Source organism: Rhinatrema bivittatum, chromosome 6 (genome assembly GCF_901001135.1).
Source record: "Rhinatrema bivittatum chromosome 6, aRhiBiv1.1, whole genome shotgun sequence".
Classification (NCBI taxonomy): domain Eukaryota; kingdom Metazoa; phylum Chordata; class Amphibia; order Gymnophiona; family Rhinatrematidae; genus Rhinatrema; species Rhinatrema bivittatum.
Genome location: NC_042620.1, coordinates 193,650,873 through 193,677,218, shown reverse-complemented (window position 1 = coordinate 193,677,218; position 26,346 = coordinate 193,650,873). Strand labels below are relative to the sequence as shown.

The window sequence follows — 26,346 nt, the reverse complement described above, 5'->3', positions numbered from 1 at the left end:
TGCACCAGCCACTATCTGCTGGAGACAGAGAAATATTAAGGAATTGCAGGTGGCACCAAAGATTATAAAGCAGTGTCAGCTACACTTTCTTTCTCCATCTGCTGGCATGGATACATAAACCCAGGAGTCTGGACTGATCTGGGTACATACAGGGAAGTTATATGGATAAATGCCTTTGAATATGGACCCTCTTGTGTCCTGGTCATGTCTGTCAATCTGTCTGTGGTTCCCTGTGTTGCAATACTCTAGGATGAGAGGGCTGGGGCTGCTATGATGGGAAATAGCAAGTGGAGCTGGCAGTCAGACAGACATCTGCTGATGTGGAGTGACCAACTGCCAGAACACGCTGTGCCAGGGTAAACTGAGTACCAGAATCTGGAGCTGTGGAGCCAGTGGTTGGCTATAGAGTACCAGGCACATGGTCTATATGGAGGAGGAGAGAGAAAAAAAAAGGACAGATAGAAAGAAGGAAAAAGAAGTGTATAGCCTGTTCAATCTGTTCTCTTTGGAGGCCTCTATGGCTCCTCTGTACCATTCGGAAATGAAGGAAACTATCCCAGCACCACCTGATCACTCTGTGAAAAATGATACAGCTTGGAGTGCACACGTCATGGAGGAAGCAAAGGATAAGCACATGAATCCTTTCATCCACTCTTGTTACGCAGTAGCGGAGGGGCAGGATATGCAAAGCTTTCCTTTCTTGCGAAATGCCATATACAATACACATTTTATTTTCTTATACATACAGTAAGAGAAAGTTATGGGATACTGTGTAGTTTAGTAGTTAGAGCAATGAACTATGAGACGAGGGATGTTATGAATTTCAATTTCCAGTACCCTTCTACCACAGACTAACAGTCAAGTCACTGTGGCGTTGATTTTCAGCAGGATTTAGTCTGCTAGATCTCACAAGGTGAAAATATTACCCCGCTGAGTAGCTAAATCTAGTTTTACTTGGCAAATAGATTTAGCTGCACAAGAAATGTGCAGCACTGGTAACATTCCCAGATTGGGGCAAACAGAGATGTCTAAGTTTAGGTGTTTTGAGCACACAAATAACTGACCTATACCTAGCCAGATAGATTTAGGATAATTTTCAGCCACAAATAAGCCAGTTAGGTTGCAGTTGAAAACAAGCTCAACTTAGCAAGTTAAAATTTTTAATCATATCAATCTTTGAAACCTGAAGTACCTACCAAAAGCAAATTCTGTAACAGAAAGAACAGAGAGGTGACCAACAGAGTTATGAAAGGGGGGAAAAAAAGTATAATGAAGGCAGCCACTGAACATCTTCACAGAAGTTACAGATAATTTAGTCCTGAGGGAATTCTGCACTACTGTGGGATGTGTGTGTGTGCGTGTGTGGGCATGTACGCGAGAGAGAGTGGGGGGGTATAAAAGAATGATGGAGCCTCTATGAGGGGCCGTGTATGTGAACTAGAGAGAGGGAGCCTGTGTTAGAAAGAGAGAGGGACAGAGGGAATCTGTGTGAGGGGAATTACTGAGAGAGGGATCAAATTCTGGGAGTGGAGAGAAAGTGGAAGGGGCTGAGCCTAAAAGTTGAGGAGAGAGATAGTGGAAGCGACACTCTTACAGTGAATTTCTAGGGAAATTGTGCTCAAAATTTTTAAAATTCTGCATCTTTATGTAATGACTTTTCTCTGTATTAATTTAAAATGTAATTACTTAAAGACTTAAGTACACACTAATATTGTAAAAATAGAATCCTCTCTTGGTCAACGAAACCAAATGTTGTTGAGCAAAACGTTAACTACAAGAATATTTTGAATTCATTAATTTCTTTCATTCACCGAAATCCCAATTACCATATATATATTTGTTGTATTAGAGAAATTAATTACCTAATAATTTCATTTTCCTTAGTGTAGACAGATGGACTCAGGACCAATGGGTATAGTGTGCTCCTGATAGCAGTTGGAGACTGATTCAGATTTCAATCTGACGTCAGCACTACATATACCCATGCAGGAAGCTCTGCTCTTCAGTATTCTCCTCGAAAAGCAATTGTGGATATATGTGGGTTTGAATAACTTGATTAACTTGAACTGGTTGACATGATTTCTAGCTGGAGACCGCCAGTGCACTCAACCGAGAAACGAAGACACCCGGCAATTATGGGTGTCTTAACTAGGGGTAAAGTCTGGCTTAGCCGTACTGGTCTTGCTCTCGAGGATTGTCACCCGAGGTTTCTGGATTTTGGGGCAGCCGTGGGCAGGATGCTGAGTCCATCTGTCTACACCAAGGAAAACGAAATTATCAGGTAAATAATTTCTCCATTTCCTAGCATGTAGCAGATGGACTCCGGACCAATGGGATGTACAAAAGCTACTCCCGAACCAGGTGGGAGGCTGCCCGTGGCCCACTTAGTACTGCCCTTGCGAATGCTGTCCCCTCCCTGGCCTGCACATCCAGGCGATAGAACCTCGAGAAGTTGTGAATGGAGGACCATGTCACCGCCTGACAGATCTCGGCGGGTAACAGCATCTTGGTTTCTCCCCAGGACACTGCCTGGGCCCTTGTGGAATGGGCCTTGACTTGTAGAGGTGGAGGCTTGTCTGCCTCTATGTAGGCCGCCTTGATTACTTCTTTGATCCAGCTGGCTTTGGTTGCCTGCGAGGCCGCTTTCCCTTGTTTCTTCCCGCTGTGAAGGACGAATAGGTGGTCCATCTTTCGTACAGATTCCGATCTTTCCAGGTATTGTACTAGGAGTCTGCCGATGTTAAGATAAGGCGTTTGCATATAAGTCTTTAAACAACTGATGAAAGTATTTATAATTGTTACTGCCTACCTGTTATCCATTATGTGATGTTTTTAATGTGTGATTGGTTAGTTAGTATTACATGTGTTTAGTTGGGTTGTATTAGGATGTATTATTCTTAATAAATGTATTTTTAAAATTATACATGTGGTAATATTTAAGGTTCTCTTTACTTGTGGGGTTGATGTTAAGATAAGAACATAAGAACATAAGAAAATGCCATACTGGGTCAGACCAAGGGTCCATCAAGACCAGCATCCTGTTTCCAACAGTGGCCAATCCAGGCCATAAGAACTTGGCAATTACCCAAAAACTAAGTCTATTCCATGTTACCATTGCTAATGGCAGTGGCTATTCTCTAAGTGAACTTAATAGCAAGTAATGGACTTCTCCTCCAAGAACTTATCCAATCCTTTTTTAAACACAGCTATACTAACTGCACTAACCACATCCTCTGGCAACAAATTCCAGAGTTTAATTGTGCGTTGAGTAAAAAAGAACTTTCTCCGATTAGTTTTAAACGTGCCCCATGCTAACTTCATGAAGTGCCCCCTAGTCTTTCTACTATCCAAAAGAGTAAAAGACCTCTCATAATTTTAAACACCTCTATCATATCCCTCCTCAGTCGTCTCTTCTCCAAGCTGAAAAGTCCTAACCTCTTTAGTCTTTCCTCATAGGGGAGCTGTTCCATTCCCCTTATCATTTTGGTCGCCCTTCTCTGTACCCTCTCCATTGCAACTACATCCTTTTTGAGATGCGGCGACCAGAACTGTACACAGTATTCAAGGTGCGGTCTCACCATGGAGCGATACAGAGGCACTACGACATTTTCCGTTTTATTCACCATTCCCTCTCTAATAATTCCCAACACTCTGCTTGCTTTTTTGACCGCCGCAGCACTCTGAACCGACGACTTCAATGTGTTATCCACTATTACGCCTAGATCTCTTTCCTGGGATGCAGCAACTAAAATGGAACCCAACATTGTGTAATAATAGCATGGGTAATTTTTCCCTATATGCGTCACCTTGCACTTGTCCACATTAAATTTCATCTGCCATTTGGATGCCCAATTTTCCAGTCTCACAAGGTCTTCCTGCAATTTATCACAATCTGCTTGTGATTTAACTACTCTGAACAATTTTGTGTCATCTGCAAATGTGATTATCTCACTCATCGTATTTCTTTCCAGATCATTTATAAATATATTGAAAAGTAAGGTTCCCAATACAGATCCCTGAGGCACTCCACTGTCCACTCACTTCCACTGAGAAAATTGTCCATTTAATCCTACTCTCTGTTTCCTGTCTTTTAACCAGTTTGCAATCCACGAAAGGACATTGCCACCTATCCCATGACTTTTTACTTTTCCTAGTAGCCTCATGAGGAACTTTGTCAAACGCCTACTGAAAATCCAAGTATACTACATCTACCGGTTCACCTTTATCCACATGTTTATTAACTCCTTCAAAAAAGTGAAGCAGATTTGTGAGGCAAGACTTGCCCTGGGTAAAGCCATGCTGACTTTGTTCCATTAAACCATGTCTTTCTGTGATTTTGATGTTTAGAACACTTTCCACTATTTCCGATGTGTAGTTTCCCAGATCGCCCCTGGAGCCCTTTTTAAATATTGGGGTTACATTTGCTATCCTCCAGTCTTCAGGTACAATGGATGATTTTAATGATAGGTTACAAATTTTTACTAATAGGTCTGAAATTTCATTTTTTATTTCCTTCAGAACTCTGGGGTGTATACCGTCCGGTCCAGGTGATTTACTACTCTTCAGTTTGTCAATCAGGCCTACCACATCCTCTAGGTTCACCGTGATTTGATTCAGTCCATCTGAATCATTACCCATGAAAACCTGGAAATATGACGAAGAAGGCGTGAGTCTTCCGAATCCTTATGCTCGTCTGGAGATGGCAGCGAGATGGTTTGGGTTTAAATGGAAATGAGAAACCACCTTTGGAAGGAAGGAGGGGACAGTGCGTAGCTGTATGGATCCCGGTGTGAATCTGAGGAACAATTCCAGAAAGGATAGTGCTTGAAGTTCGGAGATGTGACGGGCTGAACATATTGCCACTAGGAACGCAGTCTTCAAGGTCAGGAGCCGTAGGGACAGACCGCGTGAGGGTCTGAAAGAAGCTTCCGCTAGGAAGTTGAGAACTAGATTGAGATTCCATAGGGGTACCGGCCACTTTAGTGGTGGTCGGATTTGCTTGACCCCTTCTCAGGAAGCAGAAGACATCTGGATGGGAACATAGACGGACGCCGTCCACTTTGGCTCTGAAGCAGACCAGCGCGACCAGTTGAACCTTGATGGAGTTGAGAGACAACCCCTTCTTCAAGCCGTCCTGTAGAAATTCCCAAGAACACGCTGACATGGGTCAAAGGACTTAACAGGACAAAGGACACTGGTCAAAAAAACCTAACAAGACTCTTCGGGGATCCATAAGCCACCTCAGCTTGATCCACTTCCGCCCCTCCTCCTGCTCTCCTTTCCTCCACCACTTTGCCTTTCGCATCTCTCCCTCTCTCTATTCATGGCTTCCCGTTTCCTGGTCATCCCCCCCCACCCCCCCACACACACACACTTACTCACCTGTTGTCATCCTTACCAAGATAACCCCTTCCTAAATATTTTTTTCGAGCTACCTTTCAAACATCATACCTAATAGCTAATGTAAATGCTCTTTTACTGATTTTGTTCTCACATCCTTTAAAGCCCCCTCTTACGCCCTACTTGGATGGTTCCCAGGTTCATAACGATAGACCATTAGATGCCCTGTTCTAATGTAATGCCTGTTTTATAATGTTTTGCTCTAATGTCATGCCTGTTTATTATTGTTCTAATGTAATTTGTTCTAATTTGTCCTAAAGTAACACCAGTTTATCAATGTTTTGCTGTTCTACGTATTTTATTTTATTGCATCACACGCCTTTTTTGTAATGTAACGCCTTAGTAGTGATTGTTTTGTTATATTGGAAACCGACTTGATTTGATATTTTTTTATCAAGAATATCAGTATAAAAGAGTTTTAAATAAATAAATAAATAAATTCCAGGATCATGGGAATTTTGACTGTCCACGGAAGGATGTCGCAGTCTTCACATCAGGCTTCGAATATTCTCTATATTTGTATGTAAATTAAAGATGTGGAAAACTTGTGTGCTCGGAGCAAGGTGTCAATCACTGCCCCCGAGTATCCGCTCTTCTTCAGGTGAGTTCTCGCAATGGCCAGACCGTAAGAGAGAATCAAGTTGGGTCTTTGTGGAGGATCGGTCCTTGCTGGAGCAAGTCCCTTTGTGGAGGTAGACACAGAGGGTTCCCCGCCAGAAGTCTTCGCATGTCTGCATACCACGGCCTTCTTGGCCAGTCCAGGGCCACTAGAAGTACTAGCCCCCTGTGGTGTTCTATCTTGTGGATGATCCCGCCCAGTAGTGGCCATAGAGGAAAGGCGTACAGTAGGTCTTCCTATGGCCAGGTCTGGACGAGGGTGTCGATCCCCTGGGATTGTGGTTCTCGTCTGCAGCTGAAGAACTTGGGAACTTTGGCATTGGACCGGGTTGCCTGAAGATCCATGGCTGGTTTTCCCCAGCGGTTTACTATCAACTGGAAGGCTGTGGTCGACAGCATCCATTCCCCTGGGTTTAGACTCTCTCTGCTGAGGTAATCCTCAGTGACGTTGTCTTTTCCTGCGATGTGGGTGGCTGAGATCCCTTGTAGGTTTGCTTCCGCCCACGCCATTAGGGGGTCTATTTCCAGGGACACCTGTAGGCTTCTGGTCCCTGCCTGGCGGTTGATGTAGGCAACTGTTGTGGCGTTATCCGATATGACTGACAAATTCGCCCCGGAGTCTGTGACTGAATCGTAGGCAGGCTAGTCTGACTGCCCGGGCTTTAAGTCGGTTGATGTTCCATCCCGACTCTTCCTTGTCCCATTGCCCCTGGGCAGTCAGTTCCTGGCAGTGGGCTCCCCACCCTCATAGGCTCGCATCCTTGGTGAGCAAGACCCAGGTCGGTGGGGATAGCCTTACTCCCTTGCTCAGATGGACTTCTTGTAGCCACCATTGGAGCTGGGTCCGCACCTCTGCTGGTAGCTGGAGGCGAGCGGCGTAGTTCTGGGACATTGGGTTCCATCGTGACAGTAGGGAATGTTGTAGTGGTCGCATGTGGGCCCTTGCCCATGGGACGACTTCTAGGGTCGATGTCATGAGACAGAGGAATTGGAGATAGTCCCATCCCTTGGGGCGAGCACCATTCAACAGTTTTCTCAATTGGCCCATCAATTTCCTTCTCCTTGTAAGGGGAAGAACGACTTTGTCTTGTTTGGTGTCGAACCGGACTCCCAGGTTTTCTAGTGATTGGGAGGGCTGCAGGCAGCTCTTGGTTGACGACCCACCCGAGATTCTGCAGTAATTCTTGACTCTGGTGGTCGCCTGATGACTTTGCTCTGGAGATTTTGCCCTGATCAGCCAATCGTCCAAATACGGGTGTACGAGGATTCCTTCTTTCCTCAGTGTCGCCGCCACTACAACCATGATTTTGGTAAATGTCCGAGGGGCAGTAGCTAGTCCTAAGGGTAGCACCCGGAACAGGTAGTGATGGTCCAGGATGGCGAAGCGTAGAAAGCGCTGATGGTCGTGATGGACTGGGATGTGGAGATAGGCTTCTGACAGATCCAGAGAGGTCAGAAATTCTCCCAGCTGTACTGCCCTTTTGACCGAGTGTAGGGTTTCCATGCGGAAGTGTGGTACCCTCAGGTAGCGGTTGACGGACTTGAGGTCCAGCATAGGAACACTCCCTCTTTCTTGGGGATGATAAAATAGATGGAATAGTGTCCAGTATTTTGTTGGTGCGTGGGCACCGGTGTTATAGCGAGTAATTTTGTCAGTGTGGTTTCCACTGCCGTCCTCTTGGAGAGGGAGTGGCAGGGGGATTTCACAAATTTGTCTAGAGGGATACTGTGGAAGTCCAGGTAGTATCCCTCTCGAATGATGGTTAGGACCCACTTGTCCAACGTTATCTCGACCCATCTTTGGTAGAATAGGGCAAGCCTGCCCCCCTATGGCTTATTCCTGTGGATGGGTCTGTTGATTCTCATTGTGGGGTGCGGCTGGGACCTGGACCTGAGCCGGCTCCCTTCTTGTTGTGTCTGTTCCAAAAGGACTGACCCCGGTCTGCGGTGCGAGGTGCTTGGTATATGTTTTTGTACAGTCTAAAATGCTATGATCCTCTGCCCTTGGGTGTTTGGGGAGAAGGGCATTGGCTTCTTTTGTTCCTGTCCTCCGGTAGCCGAGGTACTGGGGATTTACCCCCTTTGTCGGCTAACTTCTCTAGTTCTCTTCCGAACAGGAGGATTCCTTTAAAGGGCATTCTCGTGAGTTTTGTCTTGGAAGTTGCGTTGACTGACCAGCTTTGGAGCCAAAGTTGCCTTCTGGCTGCCACTATGAATGAGACGCTCCTGGCTGAGATGCGCACCAGGTCGGAGGTCGCATCCGTGAGGAAAGATCTCGCCGGTTCTAATGTTTTGATGGACGTGGTTGCGTCCCTGGAAAGCGACAAGCAGGCACGTGTCACCACGGCGCAGCAGGCAGCGATCTGCAGGGACATAGTTGCTACATCAAATGACTGTTTAAGGATGGATTCCTGACGTCCGTCCTGGGCATCCTTGAGTGCAGCTCCTCCTTCGACTGGAATGGTAGTGTGCTTTGTGACAGGACAGACCATGGCGTCCACTTTGGGGAACCCCAGGAGTTCTTTGGCTGAGGGTTCCAGTGGGTATAGGGCTTCTAGGGCCCGTCCTCCTTTGAAACTGGCCTCCGGAGCATTCCATTCCAGGTCAATCAGTTGTTGTACGGCCTGCAGCATTGGGAAATGGCATGAGGCCTGACGGAGCCCGACCAGAAGAGGGTTCGTCTTTGGCTCCACTGCGGTGCTTGTGCCTGGGATGGCCGGCGTCTTCAGGCTCAGAGCCACGAGATCTGATAACTCGTCTTTGGAGAAGAAACGCACCATGGTTCGGTATGGTTCCGTTCCTGGAGGGATTTCCCCTTCCTCCAAGGAATCTTGATCTTCCTCCGAGGTGTCCGTGTCCCCTAAGGGGAGGCTTCTGTCCGGAGGAGACACGTCTCGGGGAGGCCGAGAGGGGCCTGGAAGGTTTTGGTCTTCTTATGGAGACTGTGGCTGTGTCACCAGTGGCACCAATTGTGCCTGGACGAAGGTTTGTAGCCCTTTGAAGAATTCCACCCAGGAAAAGGTCCCTGGGTCTATACTGAGCCCAGCGGCGTTCCCCGAGGGACCAAGCCAGGGATAGAGAGGGCTGGGGAACTATCGTTAGTGGAGCCGGATTCCTCTACTGCCAGGATTAGTTAAGTTATAGGCATGTGTATAAAAGACACATAGAAGCGATTCAGGATAAGAGACTTCCTGGGCCGTGAAAGTGCAGTAAAATGATTATGGGAGGGAGAAGTTGAAGTCGCAAAGGAGAATAATCCCTAATACCGAGCTTTCGATACTGGAGGGTTCCCGACGAAGCGAGAAGCGAAACATGATCATGTTGGACTAGACTCTGGATCAGACGTTGAATCTTCATTGAAAAGGGAAGTACTTCAAACTTTAACCAGCAGTTAACGAAAGTGCTCCTTATTTTAAGAAAAGGCTTAAAGAAACAAAAAAATGAGTAAAATTTAGAAAAATTCTGGATTGTTTGGACCAATGATTAAATATGACCCCGAAGAGGTAAAAATATTGAGTGATAGTGCCCTCTATCCATGGGGTGATATGAAGGTCCGTGAAGCAGAAAATTAAAATACAACAAATACCGTATTTGCCGGCATATAGGATACAGTGGAGTAAAAGATGCACCCCCTTTTTTATACATATTTTTAAGGAAAAAAAATAATTGGGGAGCGATTCTGCAGGTCTTATGTGCCAGTAATCAAAATTACTAACAGCGTCCAGTGGGAGGGGGGCGGGGAGTGTTGCTCAGCCCAATTCGGGGAGCGATTCTGCAGGTCCTATGCACCGGTAACGCTCCCAGATTGGTCGGTGCTGGGCAAAGGGGGCTTGCCCAGCACCGGCCAATCGGGTGGTGCACCCTTGCTCCCCGACGCCACCATGACACTCCCCCCCCCACCAGACGCTGTTAGTAATTTTCAGCCGGTAATCAAAATAGTATCTTACTATTAAAATGGGTTTTTTCTACAGCCTTTAATATACCTACCTCCATGCCCCTGAGGAAACGGCCTTTGTAGAGTAGATTGTGGTTGCCCAGATCTGATTGTAAAACACTCTTGAGATGTTGGTAGTCTTTCTTGCAAAACACTCCCCCCCCCCACCCCACCGGACGCTGTTAGCAATTTTGAGGCGGTCATCATAATCAAAATTACTAACAGCGTCTGGTGGGGGGGGGGGGGGGGGAGTGTTGCGGTGGCGTCGGGGAGCCAGGGCACGCCGCCCGATTGGCCGGTGCTGGGTTAAAGGGGCTTAAAAGCGGCTTCGGCAAGCCCCTTTAACCCAGCACTGGCCAATCGGGCGGCACGCCCTCGTTCCCCAATGCCACCGCAACACTCCCCCCCCCCCCCCACCCCCCACCAGACGCTGTTAATTTTGATTACCAGCGCATAGGACGCACTCCTTATTTTTCCATTTTGAGGGGAAAAAATTGCATCCTATACGCCGGAAAATACGGTATATATATATGGTAATTGGGATTTCGGTAAATGAAAAATTATTGAATTCAAAATATTCTTATAGTTAACATTTTGCTCAACAATTAAAGACTGTCATGTATACTGTGTTATTTTGACCAATATGCAGAATTTTAAGTTTTTGTGCGCAGAAGTAATAATTTATTCTTGCAGAATATACTGGATGTGTCTTTGTATTCAGGCTAGAGGTGTTCTGCTTTGTTCCTCACAGCTCAGCTCAAAATTCCTAATTCTGTGTAGTTAAATACAGGGGGAACAGATAGCCTACAGACTGATCAAATACACATGTGATGAACTGGTGAAACAAGGAAAATTGAAGGGGGAATAAAGTTAAAAAGCAAAGAACATTCTCCCCTTCACCTCTCTCTCCAAAATCAACAAAAAAAAGTCAGAAAGCTGCAGAGACTGTTAAACATTGTGGATATGCAATTCTCTTAAGTTATCATTTCCAGCAGCTTTGTGAATGAGTTTAAAAAAAAAAAAACCCTACAGAATCACTACATAATAGAACAAATGCATAATGCTCCTTACCTGGCAAACCCTCACCAAGGTTTGAATTAACCGTGTGCGCTGGGATACACGGAGCTTCACTACCGCATGCAGACTGTAGACCAGATCTTCACAGGTCAAGCTTCTGGCAGCCTGCATGACCTGATAGCACAGCTGTGGAAAGGCAGGATGCTCAAACATCAGACGTCTCTCCAACCATTTCTGCTCTTCAGACATCTTTTTAGTGACTTCCCACATGGTAGAGAGACAGCTGCTGTTCTGTTTCCCAGTCAAAGAGTACATCATCGTTAGGTCAAGCACATCGCTGGGAGATGTACACTTTTGAAGAGTTTCACGGAATTTCTGTTGCAACATTTCTTTCTTCATCTCAGGAACATCTCTTCCCTCTTCAACACTAACATCTTCAGCCAGAGGGTCCAAATAATCAAAGTTTTGTTTCTCTGTTAACTTGGCACCAATGGGCTGGGATAGGATGTCTGTTTCAGGGTAGCTAGAATTAATACAGACTGCTGTAGGGCTCTGCATCAGCTTACTGACCTCAGTCTCTGAATTCTGTTCTTCCACAGCAGCCTCTCCTGGACCTCTTAGTGGGGTCTCCTGACATAAAAACCTTACATAAGAATCAGGAATGCCAGTATGAGAGGCTAACAGGGATCTGCTTGTTTTCACATTCTGAACCATGTTTTGCCAGCTTTTACGAGAGGTACACGTCCTCACATGAATACTACAAATACTGTGGCCTAATGCAGGGCTCAACATAGACGAGAGTCTGATGCTCCTTACATAACATGTTGCCATGCTATGCATTCTGATGCAGGCTTGATAAGAAATAAAGCTTGTAAATACCAACTCAGAAAACAGAAGCCAAGAAATAAGCCAACCAGGGTAAGGATCATTATTTACCTGCAAAAAAGTGAAGAAAGAAGGTTAAGAACATTTACCTAAGATGAAGAAATCCATCCCCAATAAGTGAAACTTTCCCTAGTAGTAGGGAGTCTGTTTCATTCCTGGCAGCAAAGACACCAACTTTAAAATGGCATCACTGACATCTTCACTTCCATTTGCAGGTCAAAGTCAGAAGCACAATTTAAAATTTGGCATCTCTACTGGCAGGAAGAAAAATGGCTTCCTCCTGTCAGTGAAAATTTCACTGGCACAGTGTAGGGCAGGAATGAGAGAACTGGAGCCTCAAATGTGTGCTGTGGGGGTGAGGGAAGAGGCAGAAGGGCTCCAAAATACCCAAATTTGTTTTTGTTCTTGGAGGAGTGAGGTAAGAAGCCTGTGGAGCAGAAGGCCCAAAAAGTCCAACTTGACTTCAAGGTAATGGGGAGTCTCAGGCCAGAGAGGTAAAATATGTCTTTACCTGATACATTTCTTTTCTTGAGTACTTTAGACCATTGCATTACACTTGAGATTACCTGACTCCCCAGCAGCTGGAGACAGAGAACAACCCCACACATACATATGCTTTTTTCCTGATCTCACCTCGGCCATAAAAAGGAGAGTCTTCATAGGCCCTTGCCAGTAGCTGCCTGCCAAAATAACCAGACAAGGACCCCTTTCTTTCGCTTTTTTTTTTAATTATCCTCTAGGACTAGGTAATTCCCTTTCTCAGGAGAGGGAAGAGCAAAAGGAGAGCTGGATACTTCCGGCGTCTCTTAATTTATGTCACCTATATTCCCAAGTGGGCGCTGAACTGGTCTAGCAAAACTCAAGGAAAGAAATGATCAGGTAAGGACAAATATTACTTTCTTTTTTACCTGCTACACCAGTCCATTACACTTGGGAGGTACAAAACTACCCCCTAGACTGGGCAGGAGGAAAACAGGGCTTCCTTAAGAACTCCACACCTGAAGGCCATTTCTTCTTCACCTGTACATTTAACTTATAGAGTTTAGAAAATGAGTGCAGGGATGACCATGTAGCAGGCTTGCAGGTTTCTCCAGAGGAGACAAATGTTTCAACCCAGGAAGATGCCTGTGCTCTAGCAGAGTGTGTATGAAGCACCCTTGGCCTATCTACAGTTGAAAATATGTCAAAGAGATGGAGGTAGATATTTAAAAGAAAACAGGTAGGTAAGTTAGCGGGATAATACTTATCCATCTAACTTACCTGGGATATTCAGCAGCACAGCTATGCTGCTGAATATACTGTCAAAAAGCACTAATTAGCCGGATAAGTTATATCTGGCTAAGTGAGACCTGCTCTATGGAGGTCTAACTTATCTGATAAATAGATAAATATGAAAATCACCACTTATCCAGATAAGTTAGCCAGGTTAGTACCAAGCTGATCCACCCACTGGATATCCGGCTATAATAAGTGGCTTACCCACAAGAGCTCTAGTATCCATGAGATGGCTGCCTTCCATGGAGAAAATGTATTCTTTCGTGCGTAAAGCTCAAACAACCTCCCGCCCAGTCTAGGAGGTCGATATTTTTCTGGACTTTAAGCATGGTTGCCACTGCCACCTGTGAGTATCCTCTACTTTGAACACATGCCCTTTCAAGAGCTAAGCCATAAGACAGAATGGAACTGGTTCTTCCATGTGAATTGGGCCCTGTTGCAGCAGCCCTGGGCTTCTGGGGAGCTGTAGTGGGGACCCCACCAGGAGCCTCATCAGGTCTGCATACCATGGCCTTCTTGGCTAATCCATTGCCTCCATTATCAATTCTGAAGGGTGAGCTTCTATTCTCTTTATAACCTTGTCTGTCAAAAGTCAATATGGAAATGCATGCAAGAGTTTATCCTACAGCCATGGGTGGATAAGGGCTTCTATCCCCCTGGAATCTACCTCCTTTTGCCACGTGAAAAAACCTGTCTGCCTTGTCGGTGGTTCAAGAAGCCATCAAGTCCACTGCAGGTGAACCCCATTTCTCCACTATCTTCTGGAACACTTCCTAGCTATACTCCCATTCTTCTAGTTCCAGCTTGTTCCTGAGATAGATTGCTTGTGTATTTTCTGTTTCCGGCAATATGGGATGCTGACAATTGGAGCAGGTTCTCCCCTGCCCAGATGAGTATCCTGCTCAATTCCTCTGCAAGCCGGGGGCGGCGAGGTGTTCATTATTTGTTTATGAACGTCACTGCCATAGCACTATCGGAAAGGATTCTTACTGCCTTCCCCCTTATCCTTGTTAGCAAGGCCCATCTTATGGCTTTTAGCTCTAATCTGTTTATTGGCCAGAAAGCTTCCTCCCTGGACCAACTGCCTTGGGCCACCTGGCTCTGACAATGTGCTCCCCAACCGGCCATGCTGGAGTTTATGATTAGCACTATCCAGTTGGAGATATCTAGGAAAACTCCTTTTGTGGGACTGACTGGCTCTAGCCACCAGTTCAGACTCTCTTCCACTGTCTGGGAGACCTGTAGGCATTGGACGTAGCTCTGAAAGGATTGTGACCAGCAAGCCTACAGTGACCTTTATAGCAGGTGCATATGTGCCTTGCCCAGGGGACTACATCTATGGGGGGCCATCATAAGCCCCAGTAACTGGAGGTAGTCCCATACCCTGGGTGAATCCAGGATCTGAAATAACTTCAGATCCTGGAGACTCTTTTGGGTGGTAAAACACCCTTCCTTCTCTTGTGTCGAAGAGCGGACCTAAAAACTCCAGTTACTGAGAGGGTTCTAAGTTGCTTTTTGTGTAATTCACTACCTAGTCAGTCTCTCTAGAAACTGGATCGCTGTAGCTGAAGCATGCTGGCTCTCCTGGAAAGTTTTGGCTTTGACAAACCAATTGTCCAAAAAGGGATGAACAAATATTCCTCGTTTGTGAAGGGCTGCCACTACAACCATGATTGTAAAAGTCCTTGGGGCCATTGCAAGCCCTAAGGGTAAGGGCTTGCAATGGCCCCAAATGCAACTGTCTTAAAATGCAAAAATGAAGTAATCTCATGGAAAAGTGAAGGTAGGTCTCTGCCAGGTCTAACGATGTCAGAAACTCTCCTTTTCTCACCACTGCCATGACTGAGCAAAGGGTCTCCATTCTGAAATGCAGTACTCTTAGGTATTTGTTGGCCTCCTTTAAATCTACGAGGGCTGGAAGGTACCATCCTTCTTTGGAACTAGAAAATAAATGGAACAGGCCCCTTGGCCTGTTTCCTGCACCAGAACTGGAATTATTGCTTCCAAGTCCCGCAATCTTTGAAGGGTCAACTTTACAGCCTCTTTCTTGGTTTGCAACGCACAGGGGGAAATCATAAACATACTTTGTACTGGAGCAACATACTCAGGAGCATACCCTCTTGAAATTATATCCAGGACCCATTGGGTGCTGTTTTATTTGGGCCCACTTCGTGTAATACCCAACTAACCATCCTCCTACTAGTATTAAAAACATAAGAACATGCCATACTGGGTCAGACCAAGGGTCCATCAAACCCAGCATCCTGTTTCCAATAGTGGCCAATCCAGGCCATAAGAACCTGCAAGTACCCAAAAACTAAGTCTATTCCATGTTACTGTTGCTAGTAATAGCAGTGGCTATTTTCTAAGTCAACTTAATTAATAGCAGGAAATGGACTCTCCTCCAAGAACTTATCCAATCCTTTTTTAAACAACGCTATACTAACTGCACTATCCACATCCTCTGGCAACAAATTCCAGAGTTTAATTGTGCACTGAGTGAAAAAGAATGCCCCCTAGTCTTTCTATTATTTGAAAGAGTAAATAACCGATTCACATCTACCAGTTCTAGACCTTTCATGATTTTAAACACCTCTATCATATCCCAGTCCTAACCTCTTTAGTCTTTCCTCATAGGGGAGCTGTTCCATTCCCCTTATCATTTTGGTCGCTCTTCTCTGTACCTTCTCCATCGCAACTATATCTATTTTGAGATGCGGCAACCAGAATTGTACACAGTATTCAAGGTGCGGTCTCACCATGGAGCGATAGAGGCATTATGACATTTTCCGTTTTATTCACCATTCCCTTTCTAATAATTCCCAACATTCTGTTTGCTTTTTGACTGCCTCAGCACACTGAACCGATGATTTCAATGTGTTATCCACTATGACGCCTAGATCTCTTTCTTGGGTGGTAGCATCTAATATGGAACCTAACATTGTATAACTATGGCATGGGTTATTTTTCCCTATATGCATCACCTTGCACTTATCCACATTAAATTTCATCTGCCATTTCGATGCCCAATTTTCTAGTCTCACGAGGTCTTCCTGCAATTTATCACAATCTGCTTGTGATTTAACTACTCTGAACAATTTAGTATCATCTGCAAATTTGATTACCTCACTCATATTTCTTTCCAGATCATTTATAAATATATTGAAAAGTAAGGATCCCAATACAGATCCCTGAGGCACTCCACTGCCCACTCCCTTCCACTGAGAAAATTGTCCATTTAATCCTACACTCTTTTTCCTGTCTTTTAGTCAGTTTGTAATCCACGAAAGGACATCGCCACCTATCTCGTGACTTTTTACTTTTCCTAGAAGCCTCTCATGAGGACCTTTGTCAAACGCCTTCTGAAAATCCAAGTATACTATATCTACCGGTTCACCCTTATCCACATGTTTATTAACTCCTTCTAAAAATGAAGAAGATTTGTGAGGCAAGACTTGCCTTGGGTAAAGCCATGCTGACTTTGTTCCATTAAACCATGTCTTTCTATATGTTCTATGATTTTGATATTTAGAACACTTTCCACTATTTTTCCTGGCACTGAAGTCAGGCTAACCGGTCTTTAGTTTCCCAGATCGCCCCTGGAGCCCTTTTGAAATATTAGGGTTACATTAGCTATCCTCCCAGTCTTCAGGTACAATGGATGATTTTAATGATAAGTTACAAATTTTTACTAATAGGTCTGAAATTTCATTTTTGAGTTCCTTCAGAACTCTGCGGTGTATACCATCTGATCCAGGTGATTTACTACTCTTCAGTTTGTCAATCAGGTCTACCACATCTTCTAGGTTCACTGTGATTTGGTTCAGTCCATCTGAATTATCACCCATGAAAACCTTCTCCGGTATGGGTACCTCCCCAACATCCTCTTTAGTAAACACCGAAGCAAAGAAATAATTTAATCTTTCCGTGTTGGCTTTATCTTCTCTAAGTGCCCCTTTCACCCCTCGATCATCTAACGGTCCAATTGACTCCTTCACAGGCTTTCTGCTTCAGATATATTTAAAAAAGTTTTTACTATGAGTTTTTGCCTCTATGGCCAACTTCTTTTCAAATTCTCTCTTAGCCAGACTTATCAATGTCTTACATTATCCTATTTTCTTCTGTTGAATTCTTCTTCCAATTTTTGAATGAAGATAGCTTGGCTAAAACAGCTTCTTTCACCTCCCCTTTTAACCATGCCGGTGATCGTTTTTGCCTTCTTTCCACCTTTCTTAATATATGTGGAATGTATCTGGACTGTGCTTCTAGGATGGTATTTTTTTTAACAATGATCACGCCTCTTGCATACTTTTTATCTTTGTAGCTGCTCCTCAGTTTTTTTCTAACAATTTTTCTCATTTGATCAAAGTTTCCCTTTTGAAAGTTTAGCACGAGAGCTGTGGATTTGCTTACTGTCCCCCTTCCAGTCATTAATTCAAATTTGATCATATTATGATCACTATTGCCAAGCGGCCCCACCACCGTTAACTCTCTCACCAAATCCTGTGCTCCACTGAGAATTAGATCTAAAATTGCTCCCTCTCTTGTTGGTTCCTGAACCAATTGCTCCATAAAAATGTCATTTATTCCATCCAGGAACTTTATATCTCTAGCATGTACCGATGATATATTTACCCAGTCAATTTTGGGGTAATTGAAGACTCCCATTATTACCGCACTACCAATTTGGTTAGCTTCCCTAATTTCTCTTAGTTATCAGTCTCACCATCTTGACCAGGAGGACGGTAGTATACTCCTATCACTATAGTCTTCCCTGACACACAAGGGATTTCTACCCATAAAGATTCAATTGTGCATTTAGTCTCATGCAGGATGTTTATCCTGTTGGACTCTATGCCATGCCGGACATAAAGCGCTACACCTCCTCCCGGGTGCTCCTCTCTGTCATTGCGATATAATTTGTACCCCGGTATAGCACTGTCCCATTGGTTGCCCTCTTTCCACCATGTCTCTGAGATGCCAATTAAGCCTATGTCATCATTTACTGCTATACATTCTAATTCTCCCATCTTACTTCTTAGACTTCTGGCATTAGTATACAAACATCTCAAAATTTGTTTTTTGTTTGTATTTTCATTCTGCTTTTTAATTAATAGGGATAAGTTAAAATTTTTTAGCTCAGGTGAGTTTTTAGTTTCAGGCACTTGGACTACTTTTCTTATTATTGCCACCAGAGAAGCTTACCTGGTATCACTATGTGGGGCATCCGCTGTCTGTGGCTACCAGAAGCTCTGACCTTGGCCTCCTGGTCCCATAAAAGGACAGAAATTTCTCTCTAGATGCATATACTTCTACAACACCTGACACCTTACTCTTACGCTATCTGAACTACTGCTGCCCAAACCCCTGCATGCCTGGTCAACCTCTGTTTCTGTTGGTTTTTGAGGCTTGGTTTGACCCAGGTCCTTTATCAATTTTTCTAAATCTTCACCAAAAAGAAGTCCCGTTTAAAGTGGAGCCTATGCATGCGAGCCTTGGACACTGAGTCTGCCACCCAATTATGGAGCCAGAGGAGCCTGCCGGATGCTACTCTGGATTTAAAGGTCAGTCTGATGAGATTGTACATTGTATCTGCTAGAAAGGTCATTGCTGATTCTAAGCACGTGGTTTCTTGATTCTCAGGCAGCTACTGAATCCAAAAGTAGGGCCACCCAAGCCACATAACCGTTGTGGAATAAAGCCGGGACCTCCATGGTTGGTAAGTGCAAGTCTCTTTCATATAATTTACATAAAGAACTGAAAAAAAGTAAATCTGTGAATCTGTGGTCCCTAGATCTATCTGCTAGAGTCCCTTCTTTATTCATGAATGGACCTCCATTGCCTCAGTACAAACTTAGATTGTGAGTCCTCTGGGGACAGGGAAATACCCATATTACCTGAATGTAATCTGATTTGAAGTGCTGGAAAGCAGAATATAAATAAATAATAGTGGTGAAGGCCTGTTTAAGGATTGTTTCTTTCTTGAGGGTCCTTTATCGCTGTACCTGCTTCTACTGGGATGGTAGTTCTATGGGCAACTAATGCATCCACTGGGATTTGCAACATCTTATTCTTCTCATCTGCAGGCAGGGGTAAAGTTTCCCCATCGTCCTGCTACCTCTAAGTCACCTCTGAGGGGATTCCCATTCGGCCAATACAATCTGCTTTAATGCCTCATTCAGTGGAAATATCCTTGCTGGATTCCTTATCCCTTGTATAATGGGGGTCACCATCCTTCTGATCATCTGAGTTGGTGTTTGAGTTCTTTAAAGTCACTTGTATGCTTGAGATGAGGGCTGTTAGCTCCTCTTTTCAGAATAATCTAACTATGAAGGAGTGTTCTTCCTCTTCTTCTGACGAGCACTGCCCCTCCTCCTCGGAGCTCGAGGTGCACTATGACCTGATTCTTTCCCTAGCCAATCCTATTTCCAGGAGTCCAGGGTGGGCATCATGGCAGGGGATGGCTTTAGACTCAGGGGCTCTGGAGGATGTTTATGAATCTCACCCCTCCCATCAAGGGACCCTTGGTCTAGGGGTCTTTATTCCACCACAGCACCTGGCTTCTACATTGCACAGAAAGCTTGGTGCATTATAAGGACAAAATCTGGAGAAAATGTCATAGGGTGGACCCTTACCAGGTTCATAGCTGAGCCTGGGCTCGGTTCCAATCCTATTTTATCCATCTCGGGGCCTTCCCAGGGGGTCTCTTTCCTCCCCAAGGGATAAGGACCTCAGCTGCCTGGGGAAGGCCCTTCTTCGTCCCTAAGAACTAGAGGAGTCTTGGTAGCAATTCTTTCAGACTCCTCCTGTGGTGCTTCCCCACCCAAGGTAACATCCCACTATGTATTTCCAAGTGTTTTGGAGTCTGGCTCACCATCACAAATGAAGAAGGAGCCCACTACGCTAGGCACCTTTCTCACCCCACAGGCACAACATCTATGTCCCCTAAGCAATTTACCTTTCTTTTTTAACTCACACAGCTCTGCTTCCGGTTTGCCTTCCCATGTGTTAAGACAACGCCAATGCCATCTCCCTCTCCCAGGCTCTGACAGACTCATCACCTCTGGGGCAGCCTCATAAAGAAGACGGTTGCCACATCTCTGCTGCGGTTGCAACAAAAAGGACAAATGCGGTCCTGTTAGATGCCGCAGTGCAAGACCATCGCCACTCTTGCTGAAAGTCGTGATTCTTAGAATTACCGCAGTTCAGCTCCCCACTGTGGCCTCTTTGCCTGCCTCTGCAGGCTCTGCAACTTTCTTCAGCCCACATGCCCTGGATTGCTTTTTTTTTTTTTTTTTTTTGTCTTATAGAGCTTTATTCGCTTAACAAAGCCAGAGCAGTAACCTTGTCAGTGGGAGGGAGAGAGAGGAACCTTGAGAAACTAACCTCTGATAGATGATAGTACCAGGTCTTAAAGATCATCTGCTCACTAGGGATTGGGGTCCTCAATCCCTTGGGAGCATGGAACCTACACACCTAGGTGACTAAAACACCAGTGGCAGGGGGGGCGGGGAGGTAATTGGACAGCAGATATCCTGGGGAAATCAATCCCTCAAAGTTGTTAATCCAAGCGCTTTGAAAGCTCTACCTGACTCTGGAAGCTGCATAATTACTCCATCCACCCGTCTGCAATTTGCATGAGACAATAGACTATTGGCAAGGGCCTACAACCACTCCCTTCTTATGGCCAAGGTGAGATGATGAAAAAAAGGGGGTGTGTTCTCTGTCTCCAGCAGCTGAGGAGCTGAGTAACCCCAAGTGTAATGGACTGGTCTAGCAGGTGAAAAGGAAGCCATTTTTATACTTCAGGGGCAGTATTCCCAAAATTCATCACCCCTTTCACTTCAGGTCAGTCAGCACAGGGAAAAAATGTCCTTTCAGTGTGGCAGTGTTAACATGGCCATGCTCTCTCTAATAAAGTCATGTTAACATTAAAACACTGTACATCTCATTATTTTAGTAACATATAGGGAGAGCAGTTTTCAAACAGCCTGCATAGCAGTAAACTCTACATGTACATTGTACACGCAAACTTTACCAAGTATTTTCAAAGCAATCATATGCACATAAGTTCACTTTGAAAATACTCTAGTAATTAAGCAAGTACATGCACACATTAGCACACACACATTTACACCTGCTCCACACAGGACATAACTTGTGCGTGGTAACTTATGCACATACTTTAAACATGCAAATCAGAACTCCATCCTCTAGAAGGCCTCTCCTCAGTGCACATAAAAGCATGCACAAAAGCAACTTAAGGATATATTTTTCTGTTCACTGGGCCATAACTGATTTTCAAATCGCCATTTACATAAAACAGAATACTATGTGACAGCAGATAAAGACTATAATTACCTATCCAGTTTTCCCATTTGATTTTCGTACACTTAAGTTGCATGTGAGAACTCATGGTGAAATGTACTCTTACCTAATAATTTCCTTTCCTCAAGTCCAGGCAGACCAGTTCAGACATGTGAGTAATGCACCCCAACCAGCGGAAGGAGATAGCCATGTCCCCTGCACTACTCAGCATATAAGTTGCACTTCCCTGAGTTCCTTACCACTGCTTGGAGATTCCTGCACTCTGTGTTGTGGCCATCTTAGTCCTAGTTTTTGCCTTGTCTTTGCTCTATATTTGGTCCTATTAATGTAGCTTTCTTGTCCTGTCGGTGTTTGTTCTGTTTGCCCTGGGTATTGACCCAAGTTTAGGGGCCTTTTGATTTCCTGTTTGTTTTGCTCTTGGCCCTAGTTTAGTGGCCTTTTGTTTTATCTTTCTTGTGGTGCACTTCTTGTTTTGTGGGCACCCTTTTCTTTCCAATTCTTTTTTTCTGAGGCCAGCTCTACCCCAGCAGGTGTCCTTCCGTATTTGCCTTTGCTGTGTACCTCTTGTTAAGTCCTGACAGCCATTAGAACCTGAGGGATCAACCAGAAGGAGAGGTGGCTGTTTCAGGCAGAAGGTGCCTGGCCAGTCCAGTCTTGTCTTGTAGCAGTCCATTCTGTTTGGATACTGCCCAGCTCTTGCTCTGGGGGTTACCCATTACCAGCACCACTTGCCCTGACAGGAGGCATTACCTGGATGGATTAAGATACAGAACATAGAAGAGCAGTGTGCAAAACTAAAAGGAGATATTGTAAGGGCAACAAACCTTTTTGTTAGAAAAGTAAATAAAGGTAAGAGGAAGGATACTGGTTTTCTAAAGAAATAGGTGAAAATGTAAGGGAGAATAAGGTTAGCATTCATAAAACTACAAGAAATCCCATAAAGAGGAAGAGAGGCAACAAGATCTAGAAAAGCTAAGAGGGCCTAGGAAGTAGTCAGGAGAACGAAGGCACAAATGGAAGAAAAAATAGCTAATATGGGAAAACGGGAGGGGGGGGGGAACAAGACTTTCTTAGATACTGTATGCTAGTGACAAAAGGCAATGCAAAAATGAGATTATAAGACTCAAAGATGAAGGGGGGACTATGTAGAGGCTGATGAAGAGAGAGGAATTGCTTAACAAATATTTCTGTTCAGTTGCAGCACAGAAAAGTGCCACAAGCAGGAATGGAAGCATAGAAACATAGAAATGACGGCAGAAGAAGACCAAACGGCCCATCCAGTCTGCCCAGCAAGCTTTCACCCTTTTTTTTCATACTTATCTGATACTCTTGGCCTTTATTAGTAACTTTTTGGTTCTATTTATCTTCCACCCCCGCCACTGATGTAGACAGCAGTGCTGGAACTGCTTCTAAGTGAAGTATCTAGCTTAATTGGTTAGGGGTAGTAACTGCCGCAATAAGAAAGCTATTCTCATGCTTATTTGTCTACCCAGCCTTTGCAATTCAGTCCTTGTTGGTTGTTGCAAAAACGGATGAACTGCATTGGCCGGGAAGCGAGAGACTTCAAGCAATTTCTCAAAGACTATGCTCATGACCTGATTTTCACAAACGACAACTTCTTCTCAAACATTACAATATCATACTCACCAGTCCCATGGTCCGACCACTATCTCCTGCACTGCAAGACCCAAGCAAACATTGGCAACACGAACGAAACAAATGAAACATACTCCTTCAAATACCGACCACCCTTCCAATCTGACCTTCTCCAACAAGAACTCGAAAAGCATCTAACAAATCTAGCTCTCTCCAACATAAATAACTCCACCCAATCATGGCACCAACTTACTACGGAAATCGCCAACATTAACCCTGAAAGAACAAAACAGATCAAGAACAAAAGAGAAAAAGCAAACCCTTGGTTCAACACCCAACTAAGAGACACCAAATCCACCCTAAGGAAAAAAGACAAAAAAATGGCGAAAAAATAAAGGTCCTCTGACTCTGGAAAGATATCGCACACAATTTACAGCATATAAAAAGCTGATTAACAAAACGAAACGAGAATATTACAGTAAAAAAATCCCAAACTCCGCTAACAACTGAAAATCACTTTACAGCATAGTAAACAACCTAATATCAGACAACCACCACCCCACATCCCAAACCAAAAATCTAAGCCAAGATCTTGCCTTGTTCTTCAAGAAAAAAATCAGCAAAATAACAGGGAATATCAACAAATCCCCTAACCAAAATGAGCAGCTAATCATCAAAAATAAAATACCCTGGTCCACTTTCGAACCCATATCAACTACCGAAACGGAGAAGCTATTAAGAAACTTAAACCCAGCCTGTCATGAACTCGACATAATTCCAATTCGTGCCTTAAAGGAAATAGCCCAAACCATTACTCCAACCATTACAGCAATCATAAATAAATCACTAGAAGAATGTGAACTCCCAGACAAACTAAAAATTGCCACAATTAAACCCATAAAAAAAAAAGAACCTTAATCCTGAAGATCTGAACTCCCACCCAATCTCAAACTTACCCCTCCTCGCCAAACTGAAAGAGAAAGCAGCACAAACAACTCAATGAGCATCTCGAAAAAAAACAACATCTTACACCCCACCCAACACGGTTTCAGAAAAAACCATAGCACAGAAACCTTACTACTCAACTTATCAAACACAATATTAAGAGGTTTCGACAATGGACAAAGATACATCCTCATCCTATTCGACCTCTCCGCCGCATTTGACACGGTCGAACATAAAAGCCTAAACTCCAGACTAGCTGACATCGGTCTATCTGGCAAAACTCTTGACTGGTTTACATCCTTCCTCAAAAATAGATACTTCAAGGTAAACATCAACAACCACTCATCAGATGCCATACCTCTTGAAACCGGAGTACCCCGAGGATCTGCTCTTTCAGCCACTCTGTTTAATATATACCTCCTGCCTCTTTGCCAGCTCCTCACGAGTCTCGGCATTACATACTACATGTACGCCGACGATATCCAATTAATCATACCCGTAACAAACACCCTCGAAAATGCAATGAAACTCTCAGCCACCTACCTCAACACCATAAGAAACATGCTAAACCACATGAAACTATGTCTTAACATGGACAAAACCGAATGCATACTACTCGAAAGAAAAAACTCCAGAGTCAACCTGAACCACGCCATACAAATTGACAACACATACATCAAATTAAAAGAAAACGTGAAAGATCTAGGAATATGATTAGATCCAGAGCTTAAATACAAAAAACATATCGCAATGAAAATCAAAGAAGGCTTCCACAAATTACTAATCCTCAAACACCTAAAACCACTACTGTATCAGCCTGAATTCAGAACCATTCTACAATCGCTTATATTCACGAGCTTAGACTATTGCAACTCACTCCTGATAGGCCTACCCAAAGCTACCATACGACCACTCCAATTGCTACAGAACGCATCAGCCAGAATCCTCACCGGTCACAAAAGAAATGACATCACATCACTCCTGTGCTAAAAGGTTTACACTGGTTACCTGTAGAAAAGAGAATTGAATATAAAACACTAACCATTATCCACAATGCAATACACAACAGTGAAAGCACATGCCTAAACTCCATTATTCAAAAACACAACTCCCAACGCAATACAAGAGCAACAAACAAATTACAACTAGAAATACCATCAGTCTCAACTGCCAAACTTACTACCGTAAGAAACAGAGCCATTTCAATAGCAGGACCTCACCTCTGGAACTCTCTACCAGAACACCTAAGATTACAAAACAACACTAAAATATTTAAAAAATCACTCAAAACCTGGCTCTTCAGACAAGCCTACAAAGACTGGATCGGCTAAGCATTAACATGATAAACGCCACCTCCTACTTTTACAAATAGTTAATGTCTTTGTAACTGACGATATACCCAATCTGTTGCTATATAAGCTGTTAGATATAACCAATTTGTATCCATTGTTATAACCTATCCATATCTGTTGTTATACCAGTTGTGTTTTCGCCTGTAATTCGTTGTTATACTTGTAAACCGGAGTGAAGGCCTTTAGCTAAACTTCGATATATAAAAGCTTACAAATAAAAATAAATAAATAAATAAATAAATAAAATAAAACTAAAAGTAGATAAAGCAGTGGGGTACATCAAAGGGTGTCTGACTTTTTCAATGCTTCTTTAGAGTCGGGGTAGTTCCAAAGTATTGGACACAGGCAGAGGTGGAAGTAAGGCAGAGTCTGAAAACTAGAAGCCAGTTAGTCAGACCTCAATGATGAGTAAATGAATGGAATCACTGCTAAAACAGTAAATAGTGCAGTTTCTGAAATCCAGTGGCTTACAGGTTCTGAGGCAGCAAGGTTTTACCAGAAAAAGGCCTTGTCAGACAAATGCAATCAATTTCTTTGACTAGAGAGTTGGATCAGGGCAGAATGCTAGATGTATTGTACTTGGATTTCAGCAAGATCTTTGACACAATCTCACATAGGGAACTTATAAACAGAACCCCAAAGGCACTGTTAAAAGATCTCAAAACAGAAATAGTTCTCTGGGGGGGGGGGGGGGGTGGCTCTATTATTAAAAGCAATAACTTAGGAACAAACTTTGAAAGTAAAAAAAATCTCAAACACCTACAGGATTTTAAACTTGCAGGAATACAAACCAGATTCTTTGTACTATTACAAAAGAATGGAATTCTGACACTGTTCATTATGGAACAAATTACCTGCTCATAAATTAAATCAGTAATTTCCAGACTTTAGAGAACAGACTCAAGCATCAGGCAAGGACACTAGCGTTTTCAGAGATATTGCCAGTTCTTGGTAAGAGATGAAGTGTTTGGTCATATCACCAATTTTAACAATTTC

The 26,346-nt window shown here is 43.9% G+C and overlaps 1 protein-coding gene across 3 annotated transcripts in view; it reads right to left on the bottom strand.

The window, feature by feature from the left end:
• The window catches only part of FASTKD2 (FAST kinase domains 2), a 120,003-nt gene that overhangs the window by 91,952 nt on the left and 1,705 nt on the right, over window positions 1–26,346 (bottom strand). For 2 of the 3 annotated variants that reach the window (XM_029606345.1, XM_029606347.1), the window contains exon 2: window positions 11,024–11,905. In XM_029606345.1, the coding sequence (XP_029462205.1) occupies window positions 11,024–11,809 (786 nt within the window). In that variant the 5' untranslated portion in view covers window positions 11,810–11,905. Of the gene's footprint in view, window positions 1–11,023; window positions 11,906–20,087; window positions 20,233–26,346 lie in introns of all 3 variants that reach the window. The other variant, XM_029606346.1, reaches the window with a different exon arrangement.